This window comes from Triplophysa rosa, linkage group LG14, assembly GCF_024868665.1.
Source record: "Triplophysa rosa linkage group LG14, Trosa_1v2, whole genome shotgun sequence".
NCBI classification, from domain to species: domain Eukaryota; kingdom Metazoa; phylum Chordata; class Actinopteri; order Cypriniformes; family Nemacheilidae; genus Triplophysa; species Triplophysa rosa.
In genome coordinates this window covers 20,862,229-20,883,560 of record NC_079903.1, presented here as the reverse complement: position 1 = coordinate 20,883,560, position 21,332 = coordinate 20,862,229, and the positions used below count along the sequence as shown (strand labels likewise).

At 35.5% G+C, this 21,332-nt stretch overlaps 3 protein-coding genes and 1 pseudogene across 4 annotated transcripts; 2 read left to right on the top strand and 2 right to left on the bottom strand.

Annotated features, from left to right (window-relative positions):
* The first annotated feature begins 13 nt into the window (after positions 1–13).
* LOC130564995 (chymotrypsin-like protease CTRL-1) lies at positions 14–1,979 on the top strand. Its single transcript, XM_057351496.1, has 7 exons — positions 14–211; positions 339–397; positions 597–676; positions 838–919; positions 1,166–1,346; positions 1,456–1,589; positions 1,675–1,979. Exons 1-7 carry the CDS (start codon positions 25–27, stop codon positions 1,846–1,848), a joined length of 897 nt encoding a protein of 298 aa, XP_057207479.1. The 5' UTR covers positions 14–24; the 3' UTR covers positions 1,849–1,979.
* Positions 1,980–5,461: 3,482 nt separating this feature from the next.
* LOC130564492 (class I histocompatibility antigen, F10 alpha chain-like) lies at positions 5,462–7,024 on the top strand (annotated as a pseudogene).
* Positions 7,025–7,944: 920 nt separating this feature from the next.
* On the bottom strand, positions 7,945–9,824 carry LOC130564994 (chymotrypsin-like protease CTRL-1). The gene is made up of 7 exons (XM_057351495.1): positions 9,740–9,824; positions 9,528–9,619; positions 9,246–9,325; positions 9,077–9,158; positions 8,811–8,991; positions 8,568–8,701; positions 7,945–8,455 (listed from the first exon to the last, which is right to left on the bottom strand). The coding sequence occupies exons 1-7, from the start codon at positions 9,783–9,785 to the stop codon at positions 8,294–8,296; spliced, it is 777 nt and encodes a 258-aa protein (XP_057207478.1). The 5' UTR covers positions 9,786–9,824; the 3' UTR covers positions 7,945–8,293.
* Positions 9,825–10,142: 318 nt separating this feature from the next.
* hsc70 (heat shock cognate 70) lies at positions 10,143–20,962 on the bottom strand. 2 transcript variants are annotated; one of them, XM_057350737.1, is made up of 9 exons: positions 20,706–20,962; positions 18,644–18,849; positions 17,766–17,971; positions 13,215–13,367; positions 12,476–13,031; positions 12,088–12,290; positions 11,453–11,651; positions 11,070–11,302; positions 10,143–10,774 (listed from the first exon to the last, which is right to left on the bottom strand). In XM_057350737.1, exons 1-9 carry the CDS (start codon positions 20,894–20,896, stop codon positions 10,586–10,588), a joined length of 2,136 nt encoding a protein of 711 aa, XP_057206720.1. In that variant the 5' UTR covers positions 20,897–20,962; the 3' UTR covers positions 10,143–10,585. The 2 variants fall into 2 exon arrangements, with proteins under 2 accessions (XP_057206720.1, XP_057206722.1); XM_057350739.1 differs by having other exon boundaries at positions 18,644–18,853; positions 20,706–20,818.
* Positions 20,963–21,332: the final 370 nt, after the last annotated feature.

Genomic DNA, 21,332 nt, shown 5'->3' with positions numbered 1-21,332 from the left:
ATATGTAATTGCTGTTTTCCTCATATGACAAATGCAAACATTCTGACGCTCCCCTTATACTGTATGCATAGAAACACCTTTATGAATTGCAAAATTCACCAGATGCAAGACAGAATAAAAAGCAGAAGAGAGACTCAACAGAAACATCAGAAAGGCACTCGTCTGCAACATGTTCTGGATCATCAGCTGTTTTGTTTTGGTGGCCTCCGCTGTGAGTGTCTTTGATATCATACAGTATGCAATAACTGTTAAAGGTGTCAATGTAAAACTGCCTTGTATGTGTCATAAATGTGTGTTTTTTTTAAATAAATAATTGACAAATTAATTTGCATACTTAGGCCGTATTGTTAATGGAGGAAATTCGTTTTCTGCTTGGCCCTGGCAGGTCTCTATCCAGGTGAGTTTATAATTCCCAGCTATTGTTGGAAAACAACGTTTTTATCAGTGATGTGTAAGACGTGATTTTCTAGCATTTTATATTATTCTTGTCACATTTTTTCCTGTGTTGTTGGATAAATCGTTTCATTTCACTAATAGTAATGCACTCAGGATGCTTCAGATGCTTCTGAATTTTATATTCGCTCTATTTAAACCAGAGATCCGAAGGTGTTCATTTCTGTGGAGGAACTCTGATCAACAAGAACTGGATTCTTACTGCTGCTCATTGCTCTGTTCAGTAAGAACCAATAAAAGAATCAATCAATCTATCCATCTGTCATTAACATTGTGTGTATACAGTATGTTATGCAGACAGGCAAAAACAGTACGCAGAGTAGACAAACTTAATATTTTGATAAATCCTTTTTCAGTATTTTTTTCTGTTTTTACTCATTCTAGAGCTGGATATCACCAAGTTGTGCTTGGAGAGCATGACCGCGGCTCTAATGATGAAGCCGTTCAGATCAAGAAAATTGCCAAGGTGTCAAGGAGTCGACTCCTTACTTTGGAAGCCAATATCTTAATTTATCATGGACTTTTTGGAATAACAACTTTGCAGATCGTCAAAAATTGAAAATTGAAGGAAAGCTACGTTACACACTGAAATGCCTGTAATTTTATGAGTTTCATGAAACGTGCTCTTTAAGATATTTTGTGGAAAAAAAGAGGGAGCTTGCTTTCAAAAGTTCATTTTGAGAATGTGAAGTGTTTTTTTTCAATCCTACAGGTCATCGTTCATCCTCGCTTCAACAAAAAGAACTTTAACAATGATGTTGCACTGCTGAGATTGTCCTCTCCAGCACAGATAACGTCCCGTGTCTCTCCTGTAAATCTGGTTTCCTCCTCCACCAACATCCCTTCTGGAACCCTTTGTGTCACCACTGGTTGGGGCAGAACCGCGACCGGTCGTAAGTTTACATTTACATCATATGTACAGTGATATTTCATTTATAGTTCAATATTCATACTCACAAGACACCTGTAAGCTCTAATATGTTGTCTTTGTTTTGTTGTTAGAAGGTCCTCGTATCCTGCAGGAGACCACTTTGCCCATAGTGAGTACTGCTGAGTGCAAGCAGTACTGGGGTCTGACAAGATCGATTACAGATTCCATGATTTGTGCCGGAGGTTCTGGATCTTCATCCTGCCAGGTACGAGTAGATGCAAATACATAAATGAAACCCAAACTATTTATTTAGAATCACCAGTTTCTTAATGTTTGTGTGTCGACCGCAGGGTGATTCTGGTGGTCCTCTGGTGTGTGACAGCAAAGGTGTTTGGTATCAGGTGGGCATTGTTTCATGGGGAACAAAGGAATGCTTGGTTAATGCTCCAGGAGTCTACTCTCGTGTGTCTTTCCTCCGCCAATGGATTGATGATACTGTCTCATCAGTTTATACCCTGCATTGAAATGATTACGGCACTTTTTATTTGTATGAACTTGAGCAACCTATAATGTGAAACATGTTAATTTAATAACTTATTTAATCTGGAGTATTTACTTGTTTTATCTTCTGACTCACAAATCTTCAATAAAATATGGATCTTCATGATGCTTCTGGTTAATGTGTCAACACTCTATAAACAGAATGAAACAAATGTTGGAAATACTATTTTAAGTAAATACTATTTTTGTTTTTCAAGCACAGATCACAGCACCTTTTTACCTTTTTGAACCCCATGCATTCTGGGGCCTTTCCAGGAAAGGCTGAGCTGCATTTTAGGAGATAACACAATGCATGATGCTTTCACATTTACCAGTTAACTTACAGTTAAGTCTTAACTTAAGATTTTCTACACTATAGCTATAACACTGAAGTTAAACAAGCAATAAAAAAGAGCAATTGTGCATTTGACAGTTATACTAACTTTCAATGTAAAAAGAGATACTAGTCTTTGACCTCTGCTCAGATACATGTGGTTTTCTCTACAACGTGGTTAAAAATGTCCTGATTCTGAACATGTTGATGTCTTGTCTACAGACAATAATCAGTTTGCAGAGGCAAAAGGTTTAATCATGGACGAAGGGGTTGTAACTAAGCATTTAATTCTGCTTGGTATTTTTCTTCATTTTGAGACTTTACCATCAGTTCATGCAGGTAAATTGAATGAAAGTGCTTTGCTTTGAGAACACAAGTGAAAGTAAACCAGTGTACTTCCTCTAAAATGTCTTTGTAACAGTAATATTTAATGTATGAAAATGCATGAATTTCTGAAATACATATGAAACTTATTAAAGTTTGTATACTTTAAAAGGTAAATCAATAGCTTTGCCCTAAATTGTGATCAATATGCAAGATCGAGATCATTCTGATAATGTTGTATGTGTTTAAGATGAAATGCAATACATTTTATTGTAAAATAACTGTTTTAATGTATTCCTTACATATCTATTACACTAGAATAAATTAAGAAAAAAAACTCTTCCTAAAATAAAGAAAATTGGGAGAATTACATCACAGGCAAAATTGTATATACTGTATATTATTATATTATTTGATATTCTTTGTTTTCCTAAATGAAAATAAAATCTATAATGAATAAATGAAAAAGGAAAATTGCTTCCTGTACTACAGTTCTTTCTTTCTTTCTTTCTTTCTTTCTTTCTTTCTTTCTTTCTTTCTTTCTTTCTTTCTTTCTTTCTTTCTTTCTTTCTTTCTTTCTTTCTTTCTTTCTTTCTTTCAGAAACACATTCCCTGTAATACACATACACAGCTTTATCCAAACCTGTGAATCTAATGTGAATATTCACATTCTCAATGAAACACAGTAGTTCAGGCGAGAAAGTTGCATTTTCATATTCATATACAGAAACTTCAATCATTATATACAGCATATTTCATTATGTATATGTATTTCTGCTATTTTTACTTGGCAAACATTTAATTTGTTTCAATTTCAGATCTTCATGTTCTTCAATGGAGACACGGTTGTGAAATTGAGCAACAAGAAAGTAAAATTACATTTTCTAAGGGCATCAGTCCGTACGCCTATGACGGCGAGGACTTTCTTTCCTTTGATGATAAGGTCTCACAGTGAGTTTCCCCAGTTGACGCAGCTGTTCCAACTAAAGTGAAATGGGACAACGTGCCCATTTTAAACCAATACACTAAAGCAGTGGTCACCAACCTTTTTGAGCCCATGATCCCCGACCTCGGAATTGTTGAAAAGCAAGATCTACCACTCAAAAAGTTGAAAATAAAAACATCCCAGATTGAACCTCCAGCTTGAGGCCTTTTATTTAGCCTATAATTGTGGGTCTACTTGAATTACCTGAAATTCTTTGTTCCAATTTTCAGATGCAACCAAGCAAACTCTGCAACATGTAGAGTTGCCACTTTCAGTGCGCCAAAATGAGGTGAAAAACACCAATTCAAACACCAGTTCAAGGACTTTAATTCACACATGACAGCTTGACATTAAAAAGCGGTTAAGAATCAGTTTAACAAAACCCTAATTATTTAGGTATTTACTGTATAAAGATTTGTTATTTATGATGCATTTATATGGTTTACTTTTATTAAGTAAATACAGTAGATGGAAATTTCATAATAGGCCCTCATAATAACAACGACGTCAATCATTCATTTTAAATCATTTATCTATTTACTTTTACCCCTCTTATAATGTCTTGGTAATAAATATCGGTTTCACAAAATACGTAAAAGTCTGACAATGTAGTGATATAAAGAAGAAATAAAAATGCTGATAATTGAAAATAATATGCAATATAAAAAAAATTATATCGTGCCAAGTGCAACCATTAAACTGGACATTTAAAAGTATGTCATGAAAAGCTAAAACTCAATAACAATGTGATTTTGCTAAACAGTATTGAAGTTTAGTTGTCTATTGTTGATGGGGATCAGCATGACAGTCGTCAGCAAACTGATCATGTTTTTTTCACATCAGCAGACTCTCTGGTCCCAACTGTGTCCTCCATCCCCCCCCAGCTCCACCTTGGACATCTCAACCTTCAGCTCTGCTGTGGTCCACCATCCTGCTGCCCACACCATCCTACCCTTGATGTCATCCTTTTGCCATACTTTTAATCTGCATTTAGTCCCATAAATCCAGTTTATTCATGTTTTACACATAATCTTACAACTTCCTCTATCAAGATTTAATTATTTTGACCATGCAGCTAATTGTTTAAAAATGAATATGAATCATGAAACAGGATTTAGAAAATTAAAGTTGTTCCTGTATGGAATAAAAAAGAATGGAACATTTTACCAGATACAGTTAAAAGGCTGCACCTAAGTGGAGTTATTCTGTGATTTTTTTTGTAGCATGACTAACCTTGTAGTCATTCAGTAAATATAGTTAACATTTCAGATTATCTTGTAAATTTGATATTCTGACATATAAGGAAAATGTGTGTTGTTTTATAAATACTTAATACAGTGCGTTTTGTAATGAGTCATGTGTTTTTTATGTTTGTGTTATCGAGTAAAAGAAACTGTGTGTCCACACAAATGGGTAACACTTTTTTTTCAAGGTTACTATATTCAGTGGTTCCAAACGTGTGTTTTTTGAAAAACTCATGGCTGACAAAAGTTTGTAAACAAGTGTAACCTGTAGATTAACATGACATTTATGCAGTTTATGTTTTTTTTTATTGTTTTGTTTTTCAGCCAGGCAATGACATCATTGCATTTGTCATTGATGACTTTGTAAGGCATGGGGTTTAGGTGACTGAAGATTGGCAATTATAACATTGCCTTCTCAATAATAACAATGAATTGATAATATCAACAGCTTAAAACTTTTTATTAGGGTCAAGTGTGTTAAAACGGAAGAGACGGTTGAGTAACTGAACTGACTTTACTTTTTTTTCTCCCCTCTGCCCTCGCCACTGCCAAAACACACCGTTATCTCCTCCTTTTTTAATGGTACATTTTAATGTACGCATTTTCCTCCCATAATCGCAGTTTCCTGTTATTGAATATTTTGATGTAGAGACTTGGAGAAGGAGCGATATAAACATCAGTTCAGACAGCTCAAAGCTCTTTAACCATGGATGCTAGGTGTCATAACGAAGTGGTTTATTCTGCCTGGTAACGTTATACTTTTTCATTTTGAGACTTTGCTGTCAAATTTTTGTCCGATAATGAAAGTGAAAGTAAAACATACGCTTCCTCTTAAGGTCTTTGCACATACAGTCCGACATTTTCGTATGCGTTTTTTCGTATAGACGTTGTTTTTACGATAGCACTGAATCGCAACAAAAATGCATACATTTGCATGAATTTATGGCATACATTATAAGAAATTTATTGAAGTTTGTTTATTTTAATAAACATTGATAAAATAGCTTTGTGTAAAACTCTGTTGACATTCCAGATAAAAACCGTTAACAACACCATGCTTATCTTGTGATTGAGAACTGGACTAGAATACTATTATGTGTTATATAGGCCTATAATTGTAATATATAAAATGTGTTCTTTAATTAAACTATGCTCAATTATCTATAAAAAAGCGGGAATAGTAAACAAAAATGAAAAAAAAACATTTTATGATTTTAAATCCTTAATATTATTTTCCAGAAATGCATTCCCTGTATTACAATCGATTTACATGAATCCTTACTTTTCTTCTTTATATTACAGAAACACATTCCCTGTACTACACATACACAGCTTTATCCAAACCTGTGAATCTGCCGGGCATCTATCAATTCACTGCTATGGGTCTGCTCGACGGCAAACAGATTGATTACTACAATAACACTGAACAGAAAAAGATTCCTAAACAGCAGTGGATGAAAGAGAAAATGCCAGCGGATTACTGGGAAAAAGGCACCCAATCACGCAAGAGCAAAGAGCAGTGGTTTAATGTGAATATCCACATTCTGACGGAGCGAATGAAACACAATAGTTCAGGTAAGGAGCTCTAATGCATTTTTTATAGTTAAAATATTATGCTATTTTTACTGTGCAAACTTTTTTCTTCTAAATTTCAGATCTTCGTGTTCTTCAATGGAGACACGGTTGTGAAACTGAGCAACAAGAAAGCAAAATTACATTTTCTAAGGGCATCAGTCCGTACGCCTGTGACGGCGAGGACTTTCTTTCCTTTGATGATAAGGTCTCACAGTGAGTTTCCCCAGTTGACGCAGCTGTTCCAACTAAAGTGAAATGGGATAACGTGCCCATTTTAAACCAATACACCAAGGGCTACCTGGAAAAAGAGTGTGTGGATTGGCTCAACAAATTCAGAGAATATGAAGAGGATACATTTTTTTAAATGATTATTTTTTTCTACAGCTGTCGTGGAGTTGGAACTAATTTATACACTAATTCTTGTTTTCTCAGCTCCACCAAAGGTTCATGTGTTTGCAAAAAAGTCCTGCAGTGATAATTTGACACTCACCTGTTTGGCCACTGGCTTCACCCCAAAGATGTGACATTGATCATTAGGAATATCTCACACCCCTGCCTGAAACAGAGATTGAATCCACAGGAGTCAGACCAAACAGTGATGGAACATACCAGATACGGAGAAAATGGAGTATGAAAAAGCAGATTATGATCGTTTTGTGACGCGCAAAACTATAAAAGAAGGGATTGTCATCAAATAGGGTAGGCTGACAGAAAGCATTGATTTAATCATTAAAGAAAATGTATTCTTTTGTAAGAAGACAGCAGCGTGCTTTACAGACGGAAATGTTTTTTTTATGCCGATGGAAAATGCTAAAAGATAGACAGCAGAAGGTCTGGACGGGATTATTCTCTGGCTTTATGCTCTTCCTCTTTACCGGAGTTCTGGGGTACAGGCTACTAGGCCGAGCTTCCACTCCTCAATGTTATCTCTTCTGTCTTTCATGCACTTTTTTCTCCCTATTTTCTCTTCTCAAATAATATATCAAATATATTCTCATACACACTAAAGTACAGTTATGTATACACCATTTCATGCATTTATATTGTAACCATTTCTATTACAACAACAGTACTGTATTTTACCGTACTGTTTAAAATGATTTTAAAATGATTTTTAAAATAAATTTAAAATGATTTATTTTAAATCATTTTACCCTACAACTATGTGCAATTTTATAATATTATAACTTTTTAAAGGTCCAGTGTATGAAATTTAGCGGCATCTATAGCAGTGAGGTTGCGAACTGCAACTAACGACTCACTCCACCGCTCACTCCTCCCCTTCAAAGCACTACGGTGGCTGACACAGAACTATGATGCCGTCACGTTATTTGCCGAAGGAGATAACATATTTGCAAAACGCCCTCTGTAGAGCAGTTTGTCTGTTTAGGTCCGTTTGAACTCTGTTTTATGATCAAATTTTAAAGCTGAGAAGTTTTATGATTTCAACTGTCGAGTTCATGTTTAAAAGTGTTGCATTTTTTTTGCTCCTGAAACAGACCTGATGTATTTTATTAATGCATTTTATATGCAATAAGTATCTGTTTTTTTGTGTTGAACAATAAACAACAGAAATACACACAACACAAGTAACAGTATTAATTTCCCAACATTTGTTTTATTATAAAATTTTTTAAAAAAAAGGTTAATTCTGTTTTATATACATTAAAATATATATAACAACATGACAATTTTATGTTCCTTTTGAAAAGTTTGTTAAATCAAATGATAAACATTAATAATTTAATCACAAAAATTACGTATTGCATAAACTACTTGAGGTAATAATTTACAATAATAAAATATACAAACAAAATATCCTATATCCTAAGTGTAAAAAAATTGAAAAATTCTTAAAAGAAATAAACAAATGAACACTTTTCCCAAAGTAAGTTGCTGAAGTTCTTACATAAGTTATAAGGTGCGTTAGACATTTTAATGCAGTATCAACTCAGGTTGGTAGAGCTCTAGTTGGATGAGACCGTCTGGTCAATCCATTTGCGGAGGAAAGACACACGAGAGTAAACTCCTGGAGATTTAACACTGCAGTCAACTGCTCCCCATGAAACAATGCCCACCTGATACCAAACACCTTTGCTGTCACACAACAGAGGACCACCAGAATCACCCTGCCGATGACACACAGACATCAAGCCAAGTTCTAATATTTCGTTGGAGTTTAAAATGATTTAAATGAATAGCTTGCATCTAATTTTGTGTTTACATCTAAAGTATATGTACCTGGCAAGCTGAAGATCCAGAACCTCCGGCACAAATCATAGAATCTGTGATTGTTCTGATCAGACCCCAGTACAGCTTGCAGTTAGAAGTACTCACAATGGGCAAAGTGGTTTCCTGCAGGATACGAGGACTCACTAAAAACAAAACACAGACGAAGTATTAGAGCTTACAGGTGTCTTTTTTCATAATAAATCCACTTCGGAGTTTTAATAGCAACATGGATGATGAGAAATGCAAACTTACGACCGGTCGCGGTTCTGCCCCAGCCAGTGAGGACACAAAGAGTCCCAGAAGAGATGCTGGTGGTGGAGGAAACCAGTTTGACAGGAGAGACACGGGACGTTATCTGTGCTGGAGAGGACAATCTCAACAGTGCAACATCATTGTTAAAGTTATCTTTGTTGAAGCGAGGATGAACGATGACCTGCAGGAGAAAGAAAAATACTCCAGTGTTAAAATGCACATTGGAAAGTGTTAAAAAACGAATTGAAATTGATTAAAACTAAAACCTTGGAAATTTTGTTGATCTGAACGGCTTCGTCATCAGAGCCACGGTCATGCTCTCCAAGAACAGCGTGGTGATATCCAGCTCTGGAGAAGGAATGACAGGGAAAGATGAAAAAATGAATACCTACTGTATAGATAAGCTCATTGGTTGATTCTTTTATTGGTTCTTACTGAACAGAGCAATGAGCAGCAGTAAGAATCCAGTTCTTGTTGATCAGAGTTCCTCCACAGAAGTGAATGCCTTTGGATGTCTGGTTCGCATATAAATAATTCATACAAAAATAATGAAAATCAGGAACGTATTAGTACGTATTATTTAGTGAAATGAGAAAGAATTTATTATTAAACAGAAAATTCAAATGATATAAGAATAAAATCGAATGATACAATAATAATCCTGAACATCAAACTTTTTGTTTAAAATTGTTTAAAAAATAATTTTTAATCTTTTACCTTGAGAGAGACTTGCCAGGGCCAAGCGAATAATGCATTTTCTCCCCTAACACTACTGACAGCTAAAAGCTTTGATCTGGTGTCATTTTGGCCTAAAAGTATAAAAAAAGTTTGTGATTAACTTTAATATCTATAAAAATACTTCAAAACACACAATGTAGTTTTACATCAACACCTTCAATATTCACTGCATGACATCAAAAGACACTCACCGACAGCGGAGGCCACCAAAACAAAACAGCAGATGATCCAGAACATGTTGTAGACGAGTGCCTTTGGGATGTCTTGATGTTCTGATGTCTTTCTAATGTTTCTGTTCAGTCTCTCTTCTGCTTTATATTCCGTCTTGCATGTGTTGAATATCACAACTCATAAAGATGCTTCTATGCATTAAGGAGGAGCTTCAGAATGTTGGTATTTGTCATATGAGGAAAACAACAATTACATATTGACTGTCAGAACTAAAATGTTGACTGGATGACCAAAAGGTCTCCAACTACCTTTCTTGAAACAAATGAACCGGTCAAGTCTTGCTTGACTTGTCTGGTGGTATTTCCAAAACCCCATTCAAATGGAAGTTGGCAACTTTAATAAAACACAAGACAAGATTTGAGGAATTCAATGTTTATTGTAGCATCTTAAGTCATACGTTAAATAATGAATCATAAAACAGCAATTAAATCATTAAAAAGCTATTCCTGTGGAATATAATAAAAAGAACATAACAACAACAGAACCGGTTACAAAGCTCCACCCCAAGTATTTCCACGCTTTGTGTAGCATGACTAACCTTTGCAACCATTAAATAATAGTTTACGGGTATTTCGGATGTTTATGCAAACGTGATGTTCTGACATGTAAGGAAACGTGTGAATGCCAATGTTGTTATGTAAGTGACACATATTGCTTTGGTCACAAGCTGTAATTTGGTCTCATCTGACACACCGGATCAATAATGTGATATTAAATTCATCATAAGAAGCCTGTGTGAGATACATTGGTGTAAACGGTGCTGTGTTTATGTGTGAGTTTGAATATTCCTCTTCTTTTTTGCTGGATTAGTCAACTTCCTCAATGGTAGGACCTGAGGAGGCACCACCTCCAGCCCCCCCAGGAAATCCTCCGGGCATCCCCCCTGGCATTCCTCCCGGCATGCCGCCAGCACCCTGATAGAGTTTGGTAATGATGGGGTTGCAAACTTTTTCCAGCTCCTTCTGTTGGTGCTCATACTCATCCTTTTCTGCAGTCTGTTGCACAAGAAACAATGAGTTTCACAACGGAAATTGATGAATTGGAGATGCTAGGAAATTAACATTATTACAACACATTTTTTTTTGTTGACTCATGAGTTAATGATTTTTGTGTTACTGGGTGAAACATTCTGGGTGTCAACACAAATGGGTTTCAATGTGAGAGCATCTAATTGTTCCAGAGTTCCTTCAATGAAAAGCTCATAACTGACAAAGGAAGTCTTAAGCATGTAAACAAGCGTGACCTGAAGATAAGCATGAGGTTGTTCACGTTTTTTAGATTGTCACCTACCTGGTTCCTATCTAGCCAGGCAATGACCTCATTGCATTTGTCAGTGATGACTTTTTTGTCATCTGCACTGATCTTGTCCGTTAGCTTGTCATCTTCCACGGTGCTCTTCATGTTGAAAGCCAGCGATTCCAATGTGTTCTTGGCTGTGACCTTCTCTTTCTGAGCTTCGTCCTCTGCATGATACTGGTCAGCTTCTTGTACCATACGCTCGATGTCTTCCTTGCTCAATCGACCTATAAGACACAAAAGTGATTATGAGAAAACTGAACAAATGGGATGGTTCTGAAATAAAATGAGTAGGTTTGTGTCTCTTCAGGCACATTCACGTCACCGTTGAAATAGTTGAGAGTTTGGATCTCAGAGGTTTGTCTGAATGGTTTTACCTTTGTCATTGGTGATTGTGATCTTGTTCTCCTTGCCAGTGCTTTTGTCCACTGCGGATACATTGAGAATGCCATTGGCGTCAATGTCGAAAGTAACTTCAATCTGTGGCACACCACGAGGGGCGGGAGGGATTCCCGTTAACTCAAATTTGCCAAGAAGGTTGTTGTCCTTTGTCATGGCTCTCTCTCCCTCATATACCTAATGAAACGTAAATCAGGGTATATGAAACGTTGCAAATATCTCAAAAATTTTAAAGTTTAACTTTTGGAGAACGTTGTAACAATGTATTTTAAACATCTTTTTTTGGGTTAAGCCAGTTCATCATACTATCTAAGCTTCAGAAACTGTAGAACTTCATCATACTATTGTGAAATTGTGTAATTATTTTTACAAACCGGTGAAATGATGACGAATTGATGTGAATTTATGTGATCTTATTCATTTTACATTTTGTTCTGTCTACTCAAGCTCTACTGATTGCTGGGTTTTGGGATGGAGATGGTGGGTGGAGCTTAAACAATATGTTCATAATTATTATGTACATATTATTTTCATACATATCAAATTAATGAATTCAAGTTAAATTTTTATGAAGTTGGCAACTTTTAAAACAGCTACAGATTCTTTCGTTTACCTGGATCAGTACACCAGGCTGGTTATCTGAGTAGGTGGTGAACGTCTGGGTTTGTTTGGTAGGAATGGTGGTGTTCCTTTTGATCAACACAGTCATGACACCACCGGCTGTCTCAATGCCCAGAGAGAGAGGAGTAACATCCAGCAGCAACAAGTCTTGAACATTCTCTGATTTGTCCCCGGATAAGATGGCTGCCTGGACCGCTGGGTAGGTTATGAAGAAAGATTAAAACGTCACCAAAGATAATATGTGACACACTAGGAAGCGAGATGCTCAAACATTTACAATGTAAATTATTGTTTCTTTATCCTAATTCCAGATCTGTGAATTCCCAAGATCAAGAAACCTAAACAAAATGATGCATCCAGAGATTCAGTAAAGCGCCTACCAGCTCCATACGCAACTGCTTCATCCGGGTTGATGCTCTTGTTAAGATCCCGTCCGTTGAACAAGTCCTGAAGCAGCTTCTGAATTTTGGGAATGCGAGTGGAGCCGCCAACCAGCACAATGTCGTGGATCTGTGACTTGTCCATCTTCGCATCCCGCAGAGCCTTTTCCACTGGATCCAGCGTTCCGCGGAAGAGGTCGGCGTTGAGCTCCTCGAAACGTGCTCTGGTGATGGAAGTGTAGAAGTCGGCGCCTTCGTACAGAGAGTCGATCTCGATGCTGGCCTGCGTGCTGGAGGAGAGGGTGCGCTTGGCACGCTCGCACGCCGTTCGCAGGCGACGGACTGCGCGTTTGTTGCCGGTGATGTCTTTCTTAAACTTGCGCTTGAACTCAGCAATGAAGTGGTTGACCATTCGGCTGTCAAAGTCCTCACCACCCAAATGGGTGTCACCGGCGGTGGCTTTGACTTCAAAGATACCATCCTCAATTGTCAAGATGGACACATCGAAGGTGCCGCCACCAAGGTCGAAGATGAGAACGTTGCGTTCACCACCAACCTGTAACAAGACAGTAATTTAGAAATGTAAACTGAGGACATGAACCAGCGGTTTAGTCTATCAGCTAAACCGAGATGTTGATCAAACACCAAGGTTTCTTTTTCATTTAAGTTAAGCCAAGCAATAGCATTACATAAAGTCCTCTTCTACTCCAGATAAGAAAAATTCAAAATATCTATGTACCTTTTTGTCAAGTCCGTACGCAATGGCAGCTGCTGTTGGTTCATTGATTATGCGAAGTACGTTGAGGCCTGCGATGGTTCCAGCATCTTTAGTGGCTTGGCGCTGAGAGTCGTTGAAGTAAGCGGGAACTGTGATGACTGCGTTTGTCACGGGCTAATACATTAAGATCAAATGAGAAGATCCTGTTAATATCAGAGGTTAAGCATTCACTGTGAAACAAACATTGCTTTTTTAATTCAACTGATTAAAATTATTTTTGAAGCACAATTTTGCATTTTTGCACATAATATACACTGTAACAAATTTCTGTAGTTTTTACAGCATTATTACTGTAAAATGATCAAATCCTTACTGTAGAACCTGTATACAGAAGGTTGTTGTAGATCTGCAAAGCATTGTGAGAAAATTTTGGTGGCGGGAAAATTCTACAGTAAATATGTTTGCTGTGAATTATTATACAGTAATTTTTAACAGATTTTTTTTGTCCGCACAAATCTGAAGAGACTCGACAGATTCTTCAAAATCTTGACTGCAGCAAAGTATTTTTTTCAAATTTGTATCATTATTTGTTGCTATTTTTGTTTATTTAGAACAGTTTCCTCTTGTCAGGTTGTCTGTGCGTTGTATATGAGTGCGCTGGGAGAGATAGCGAGAGAACAACACAGACATGAGCTGGTATGATAGCGTGTGCGTAAAATAAACGTTTTGCTCATATAATGATATATTTCATACAACCTGTCAGTCTCGGCGCATGAACGTTATGGCCAATCAGAAGTTTAGATGAGTCACCGCTTGCTTATAAAAACAACAGGTTGCAGATACGATGCAAGTCAGATTCATTTATTATAATGGAAGTTTAATGCAGTCAACTTCATTCATTATAACACGAGATTATAACTGCAGTCATTTACTTTTTCAGTTTTGAGTTTTTAAGTTTTGTTTATTACCAGTTTCCAAAAAATGCTACTATGCTATGCTACTAAAAGAAGATGTATTATGGCAAAAACAGCAATATCACCCATGAACTATTTGTCTTTATAGTCAATAAGAATGAACTGTAAGAATGGCATGCTAAACAATTTTAACATATTATATTATTTGACAATAATCATGATTAAAATATCAACAGTAATATTAAGATAATGTTTTTAGTCCACTGTAAAGAGTGCCTTGTTTCTTATATTTATGACATGTGATATGCTCATCTAACTCAGTTTAAAGACAACATCATCAACCTTAAACTTTGTAACTGTCTTTTAATCTTTTATCTTTTCATAATATATACACATGCATTTAAAATTACATGAATCTTTATTGAGTTGTGGTGTAATTACAGTTAAATACAGGTAGTCTGTGTAATAAGCCTGTAATCCCGGACAGTTCAATCTATTCATTAAAAATGAGTTAAATGTACTCAAAACTGAAATAGTCCCGTTTCCTTAAAACTTTAAAGTGTCCCAGATCAGCTTCTTGTACCATACGCTCGATGTCTTCCAATTGGTGATCATTATGAATCACTGATAAAGAGTGTGTTGTGTTATTACTTTGTAAACTTATGTATATTACAGATTATTGTTATGACTGTCATATCCTCAGAGACAAATTAAATATGCTTAAAAACCTTTTAACTAATAAATAAATTAGACATGAATAATCAGTGTATGAATCTCAACAATGGTGACAATCAACAAAATTCAGAAAACATAAAACTTCATGCTGCAATGCATGCTGGGTAACATCACAGTAAAAAACTCATTCATGATTCCCAGCATACATTGCAGTTGATCTGATTATCTGAATATGTTTGATGATTGACACCATTGTTGAGGTTTGTATGATGAGTGTTGATGTCTAAGTGTGTCAGTAAAACGTTCTTTATTTTGACACAATCCTTGTGCGTTTTTGAACTGAAACATTCTCATCAGTAAGAAAAGGATCAAACTCATTCTTATTTACAACAGCTTTTGTACTTTATTAATAATTGACACCTATTATGAAATCTACTCCAAACTGACCTTTTAGAGATCTCTTTTTAGTCAAAGCGCAAGTGTTATTTCTGAAACACACACAAGCACTGACAGAGAAGTTAACTTAACAGAAGCCAAGAGTCAAGAGCCCAACTAAAGCAAACACTGTTCACCATAATGGTAGTTTAATCACTTGCTAATATGTTTTTAGTAAAGTGAACACTATTATAATAGGTTAACTTAGGTAATGATTTTGAGTCAGCAGTACTTAATTATATTTGATAGGTAAAGACAACAATTATTATTGAGTTCAACTAACTTCAAGTTAAAACACTACTTTACTTAAAAATATTGATGTAATCGGTTTCCTCATATTTTTTAAGTAAAGTCAGCTTATTACATTTCACAGTTCGCCAGAGCAGTTGATGTTACTAATTATTTTAAGTTCAGTCTACTTAGAATTTAGTGCAATGCCCTTTTATATGTTGGATGAGCTGAACATTTTAAGTTCTCTTTACTTAAATATCAAATACACATTACTTAACTTTTTTAAGGTAATTGGTTTCCTCAAAATGGTTAAGTACACTCAACTTGTCCGGGTTTACAGTGGAATGCAGCTTCTGCAGAATGAATATTGCTGAATATAATGAGTCTATGTCTTTTTTCTTTTACTGCGAGGAAGAAGACTTCAGTCCAGGAGGATGACTCCATGTTCAGGAAAAACATACAGGACCAGAGTCAGTTACAAATACTGTTTTTTTCAATGATATATTGTATAGATCTAACAATGTAGTTTTTTTATTATAAACATGTAATGTATATTATATCATTTTAAAATGATTGTGTTTTATACATTTCTAATTTTAATTTTACAAAATAAAAAAATATATTTACAAAATAAATAATGTTTATAATCTATTTTTATGCCTTTATGCATTGTCACATGAGAAATGTTGTATGTCAATAAATGTCATTTTTGTGGTAAAAGTGGTGTCTTTATTTCACAGTACACAAAAATTAATGCAGTAATGCGTGTTACACTAGTGTAATAATTGCTGTGATAAAGAACACAGCATTCTAATACTCTTATTGCAATTACAGAACTGTGATTATTACTGTAATAAAGAATTACAGTATGTAATAGTTACTGTGATTAAACTTACAGTCAGCATACTGTGGAATGTTTTACAGCAACTTACTTGCCAATTGCTGCCAGCAAGTTACTGTAAATTTCACGGTATTCTTTTTACAGTGTAACTACATATAATATAATAAAATATAATGTAATATAATTATACAAAGTAAAGAAGAAATAGAATAAATGGCATTTAGAATATCGGTAATTACATTTAATAAAATATTCTTATTGTCCGTAATGGAAACTAAAAGTTACAATAAACCTGAAAATTAAAAAAAACACACCGTAACATCAAATAAAGTTAAATGCAGTTAATGTAAGATTTTCATGAAGTATAAAGCCCCAGAAGCAATATCAGCACATAATATTATTAATTAGCAGTTATTTTTATTGTCATGCCTTATCAGAGATATTTAGTTTCTTTGTTTGCTTAATTAATTTCATTGGTTTTTATTTACTAGACTCAACCATAATGTGAAAAATCTATTCTTTGAGTTTGCATTTACAGTCGTCTATGTAACAGTGACACCAAATGTTAGAATGCAACATGCAGAACGTGCCGCAAAGGTTCACAAAAACAGAATATTTCTCACTTCAAATTTGCTTTAATTCACGCACATCCTTCCTGTAATCAAAGTGATACTTTAATTGGCAGCGTTACCAAATGCCTAATCTTCAAACATTTTCTACACAAAGGTATTTTGTGTAATATTTTCTTAAGACTTCAGAACATCATTGGCTGCTGCACACTCAGATATCACTCTGTGGTAAAGTTCTCAAACCGCTCTCGAACACGCCATTAGATTTCCTGTTTAGCATCTCACCACAGTACAATTGTTTTCTTGCTTTCACTTTGCATTTTTAGTTATTTCATAATGTGCAAATCATTGCGCCCAAACCTTATAAGGAAGAATTGTTAAACTGGAGGAAAGCCCTTCAGATCACGTTGGCAGAAAATAAATATGTCATGGGTGTCACTGGACAAGTTATTGCAAGTTTTTGTTTGGATTAGCAGTTGTGACATGGCAGACAAAACTATGAAAGCTATGTTGAAAAAAATGACACTTTGCTTCTGGCTAATGTAATACAGTTTTATTACAAATTCATTTGATTTCTATCCCAAAATGAGGGCCCGCTGGAGACCATCTATGTGTTCACATGAAAGATACCATAGTCCGACAAATTTTTCTAAATCTTCTTTTAATTTATTGTTGTTTAAATTAGATTTTTAACCCAGTTTTTCAATGTGGACTTCGTAATTTCTGATTCATTTGATTTTGAAACAAGAGAAGTGATCTCATAACTTGCTCAACTGTGTTTATGTAAAGGTGATCTGTTTTTCAGAATCCTTGTGACTCTTACTCTTAATCATGCTTCCTGCTTGTAAAATGAAATGAATTGCTTATGTAATTTAATTATAGTGATGTTATTTTGCTCTCCTCTCACCTTGCCCAGATAGGCCTCAGAAATTTCTTTCATCTTGGTGAGGACCATAGAGGACACCTCCTCGGGATAGAAGGTCTTTATATCTCCTTTGTACTCCACCTCCATCTTGGGTTTGCTGCTCTCATTGATGACTTTAAAGGGCCAGTGTTTCATGTCAGACTGAACCACTGGGTCATCGAAGCGTCGACCAATCAGACGCTTGGCATCTGTGACAAATAAGAAAGTGATGTTTTTATACACTTTTCTTTCTTGAAAAAAGTTTGAATACATGTATTAGACTGGCATTCTCCGCTTTACAATCTTTACAATGTCTGGAGCAAATATTGGACTTAGAAATATACAAATACTGTATATGTCCATATATGGGCATACAGCAGATACTCTGTGGGTGTAGCTGTGAGCAAACTTTACACACCTTCTTCACTTGAAAAACAATATTGTCAATACAGGTACATCAAATAACTGCAATGCCATCTAATGGAGAAGAGCAATACATTCATTTCATTGCTTATTATTTTTCACACATTTTAAAAGGATGTGTCACCTAGAAATAAAAATTCGGTCATCATTTATTCACCCACATGTCATTCAAAACCTGTATATGTCTCTTCGTCCTGCGGAACACAAAAGTAGATATTTTAAGAAATGTCTTTGTGGTTTTGTGTCTAATAGAAGTCTATGGCGGACGATGTTGTTTGGTTACCAATGGTCTTCAAAATATCTTTCGTGTTCCACAGAATAAGGTCTGGAGTTGACGCGATAGAGTTATCATTTGATGAATGTCCCTTTAAATGCATATAATATTATATGGCTCATGAGTCAACAAGACGTCCACACATTATGTCATTTAGTCATTTCTTGTGAATGGGCTGATTTACCGAACACCGTGTTGTTGGGGTTCATGGCCACTTGGTTTTTGGCTGCATCTCCGATGAGTCTTTCCGTATCTGTGAAAGCAACATAGCTGGGGGTCGTTCTGTTTCCTTGGTCGTTGGCGATGATCTCCACCTTTCCATGCTGGAAGATGCCCACGCAGGAGTAGGTGGTGCCCAAATCGATACCCACAGCTGGACCTTTAGACATTCTGCCTGGACAAGACAACAATGTATAAGTTTAGTTATGCAAGTATTAACTGTTTCACGTTTATTTTCTTGTTGATTCAAAGTAAATGAATCGTTGATGAAAAAACATGCATACACTATAAAAAATGATGTGCTTATAAGTTGTTAACACGCCATGTTTTTCTATTATTTCAACTCAATTCCAAAAAATCTCAACTTTATTTTATAAATTGAAATGCAACTAGATTTTTAAGTTTTTAAACGAAATGACCTGTAAACCAATTTGGTTTCACTTACAAATTTAAGACAGCTTTTGAACTCAAGTTGAATTTTATTCAGTTATCAGACTTAAAGATAAAAATAACGAGCACTTTGGGTCTCTCAGAAATCACTAAACATGTGAAAGTTTTATTTATGAAAATAATGCATCCGTATGAAATAGAGTGGCACTCAGCTACAATCACATTTGTGCTTCAATGCAGTCATGCTATATGAAATGTGAGCTGCTTTAGAAAGTCCAGGATTGGCCGCATGCCATGACCAAGGGTGTGTGTGTGTTTTGCACAGATACTGTGACGTTACGTCACCACACTCAACTTATCACAAACCCAAATTATTTTTTCATCCGCATATACCATTAGACCTATTATACACTAGTCAAAACCTATTATTCCTTTATGGTTAATATTAGTTTATATGGCTTAAATCTGGTTTTCATCATACATAGCCTATTACATAACACAACAAAAAACAGCCCAGCATGGATTTACGCAGTCCCTCTTAACTTTACATGTCCAGCAACTGAAACGAAGGATTTTTGAAGGAAATTTGAGGAAATTTGAAGCACACAAAGCAACAGGTTGTTTCTGTCTGCATGGGACAGAAGCACATTGGGAGATACAAAGAGCTTAGTGCTGCAGGGGTCATATGACTTGTGATAGCTACATGACTTGGTCTGAATGCGTGCGAGCGTATCCCAGCATTCTCTGAGACACGAGAGAGAAGTCTTGGCATGGTCTTGCGGATGTCTCGGGATCTAAGCGTCTCATTTAAATGAGCTCAAAGATTACATACCATGGAAACAAAAAAAGACACAATTGACTGAATTAGATCTTTATCTTATAAACGTTTTGATCAACCTTAATTGATTAAAGAATTGGACATAGGCCTGCCGAAAAGTTTTGCATTGCTGACTGAAAGTCTGAAGAAAGCTTGAGTAATCTAGACAAAGATTGCCTATCCTTACACAAAGAAAATATATTTAATAATACATTAATTGTCAATATATTGATTTTAATATATATTTGTTGAATATTGGTTCCAATATAAGAATGATTTTTTTTATTGCACGATATTTTTATTATATTCCAATGCATTTATTTTAATTATTTAGTTTCGTGAGGGTACTTAATGGATAAAAACATATTTTATGAAAAAACATATTTTATAATATTAATATTATTTTGGACTGCATGAAAATAAACTTGCATAATTCCCCCTGTGCTTTTTCATAATGATAATGAGAAAAATTGTAAAAAATGAGTATAGCTGTGTTCAAATGTTTGACAGTGGACTTCATAAATACAGTCTTATCATTTAGTCCAAACTTTCTAAACAGGAGATGAAAATGATCAGTCATCAGTTTAGGACTACCCTACAGTTTTGGAAACTTATTAATTCTCACATGCTACTTATTATGAGACATACAAGTACATGCAGTGTACTTTAATGCAGAATACAGCATTGCCTTGTCTGGCAAGCAGCTATACAGACGCAAAAAATGATATAAAACTTGAAATCTAAAACAGCAAGCAGACGAAACAGAATGCCAAGCCAAACTGTTGCAGACTTCTCGCAATGCCTCACAGATAACTTTTACCTTAGTGGGAAAGTTGTACTTGAGAGATAAGCGAGAGGAAATGTGTTGTGTCCCTCAGCACCGAGTCTGTTCTGGTGTCTCCTGCACTCTTTGACTCTTCTGTGCTTACAGGCACAGCGGTGCGAGGTCACCTGATCCCAGAGAAAGTTCCAGATGGCAGTTCTCGTGTGCTCTGGGCTCAGCAGCTCCATGTCTGCTATTCAAAGCACACAGAGTAAAGTCACAAACTACTGCTGTGGAAGTAACGCAGAGAAACACTTGTTTAAAACTGTTTCTACATTGTAATAACACATTTTTTTGTGATTTTTGCTTTGAAATGACTGGTGCTATAGTGTGCCAGATAGACATGGTCATACAAAATAAGTTTGCCATTTTGTATTAAAGAGATAGTTCACCCAAAAATAAAAATAGTAATATTTATTCACCTCTACGTTGTCTTATGACTTACTTTCTTTTGCACAACGCTAAAGAAGATATTTTGAGAAACGTCTCAACGGTTTTGTGTCCATTAAACGGAAGTCAATGGGGTCCAATGTTGGTTGGTAACCAACATTCTTCAAAATATCTTCTTTTGTTTTCTGCACAAGAAAAGTCATGTTTTGACTGAAATGTGAGTAAATAAATGAT

Excerpts from the sequence above, each read along its gene's own strand:
- LOC130564995 (XM_057351496.1), top strand. The coding sequence starts at position 25 with ATGACAAATGCAAACATTCTGACGCTCCCCTTATACTGTATGCATAGA. Across the intron at positions 212-338 it reads TTGTTTTGGTGGCCTCCGCT|GCCGTATTGTTAATGGAGGA; the intron begins GTGAGTGTCTTT and ends TTGCATACTTAG. Across the intron at positions 398-596 it reads CCTGGCAGGTCTCTATCCAG|AGATCCGAAGGTGTTCATTT; the intron begins GTGAGTTTATAA and ends TATTTAAACCAG.
- LOC130564994 (XM_057351495.1), bottom strand. The coding sequence starts at position 9,785 with ATGTTCTGGATCATCTGCTGTTTTGTTTTGGTGGCCTCCGCTGTCG. Across the intron at positions 9,620-9,739 it reads TTTGGTGGCCTCCGCTGTCG|GCCAAAATGACACCAGATCA; the intron begins GTGAGTGTCTTT and ends TTATACTTTTAG. Across the intron at positions 9,159-9,245 it reads GCTGCTCATTGCTCTGTTCA|AGCTGGATATCACCACGCTG; the intron begins GTAAGAACCAAT and ends TTCCTTCTCCAG.
- hsc70 (XM_057350737.1), bottom strand. The coding sequence starts at position 20,896 with ATGGAGCTGCTGAGCCCAGAGCACACGAGAACTGCCATCTGGAACTTT. Across the intron at positions 11,652-12,087 it reads AGCCTGGTGTACTGATCCAG|GTATATGAGGGAGAGAGAGC; the intron begins GTAAACGAAAGA and ends ACGTTTCATTAG. Across the intron at positions 10,775-11,069 it reads CCTGGCTAGATAGGAACCAG|ACTGCAGAAAAGGATGAGTA; the intron begins GTAGGTGACAAT and ends CTTGTGCAACAG.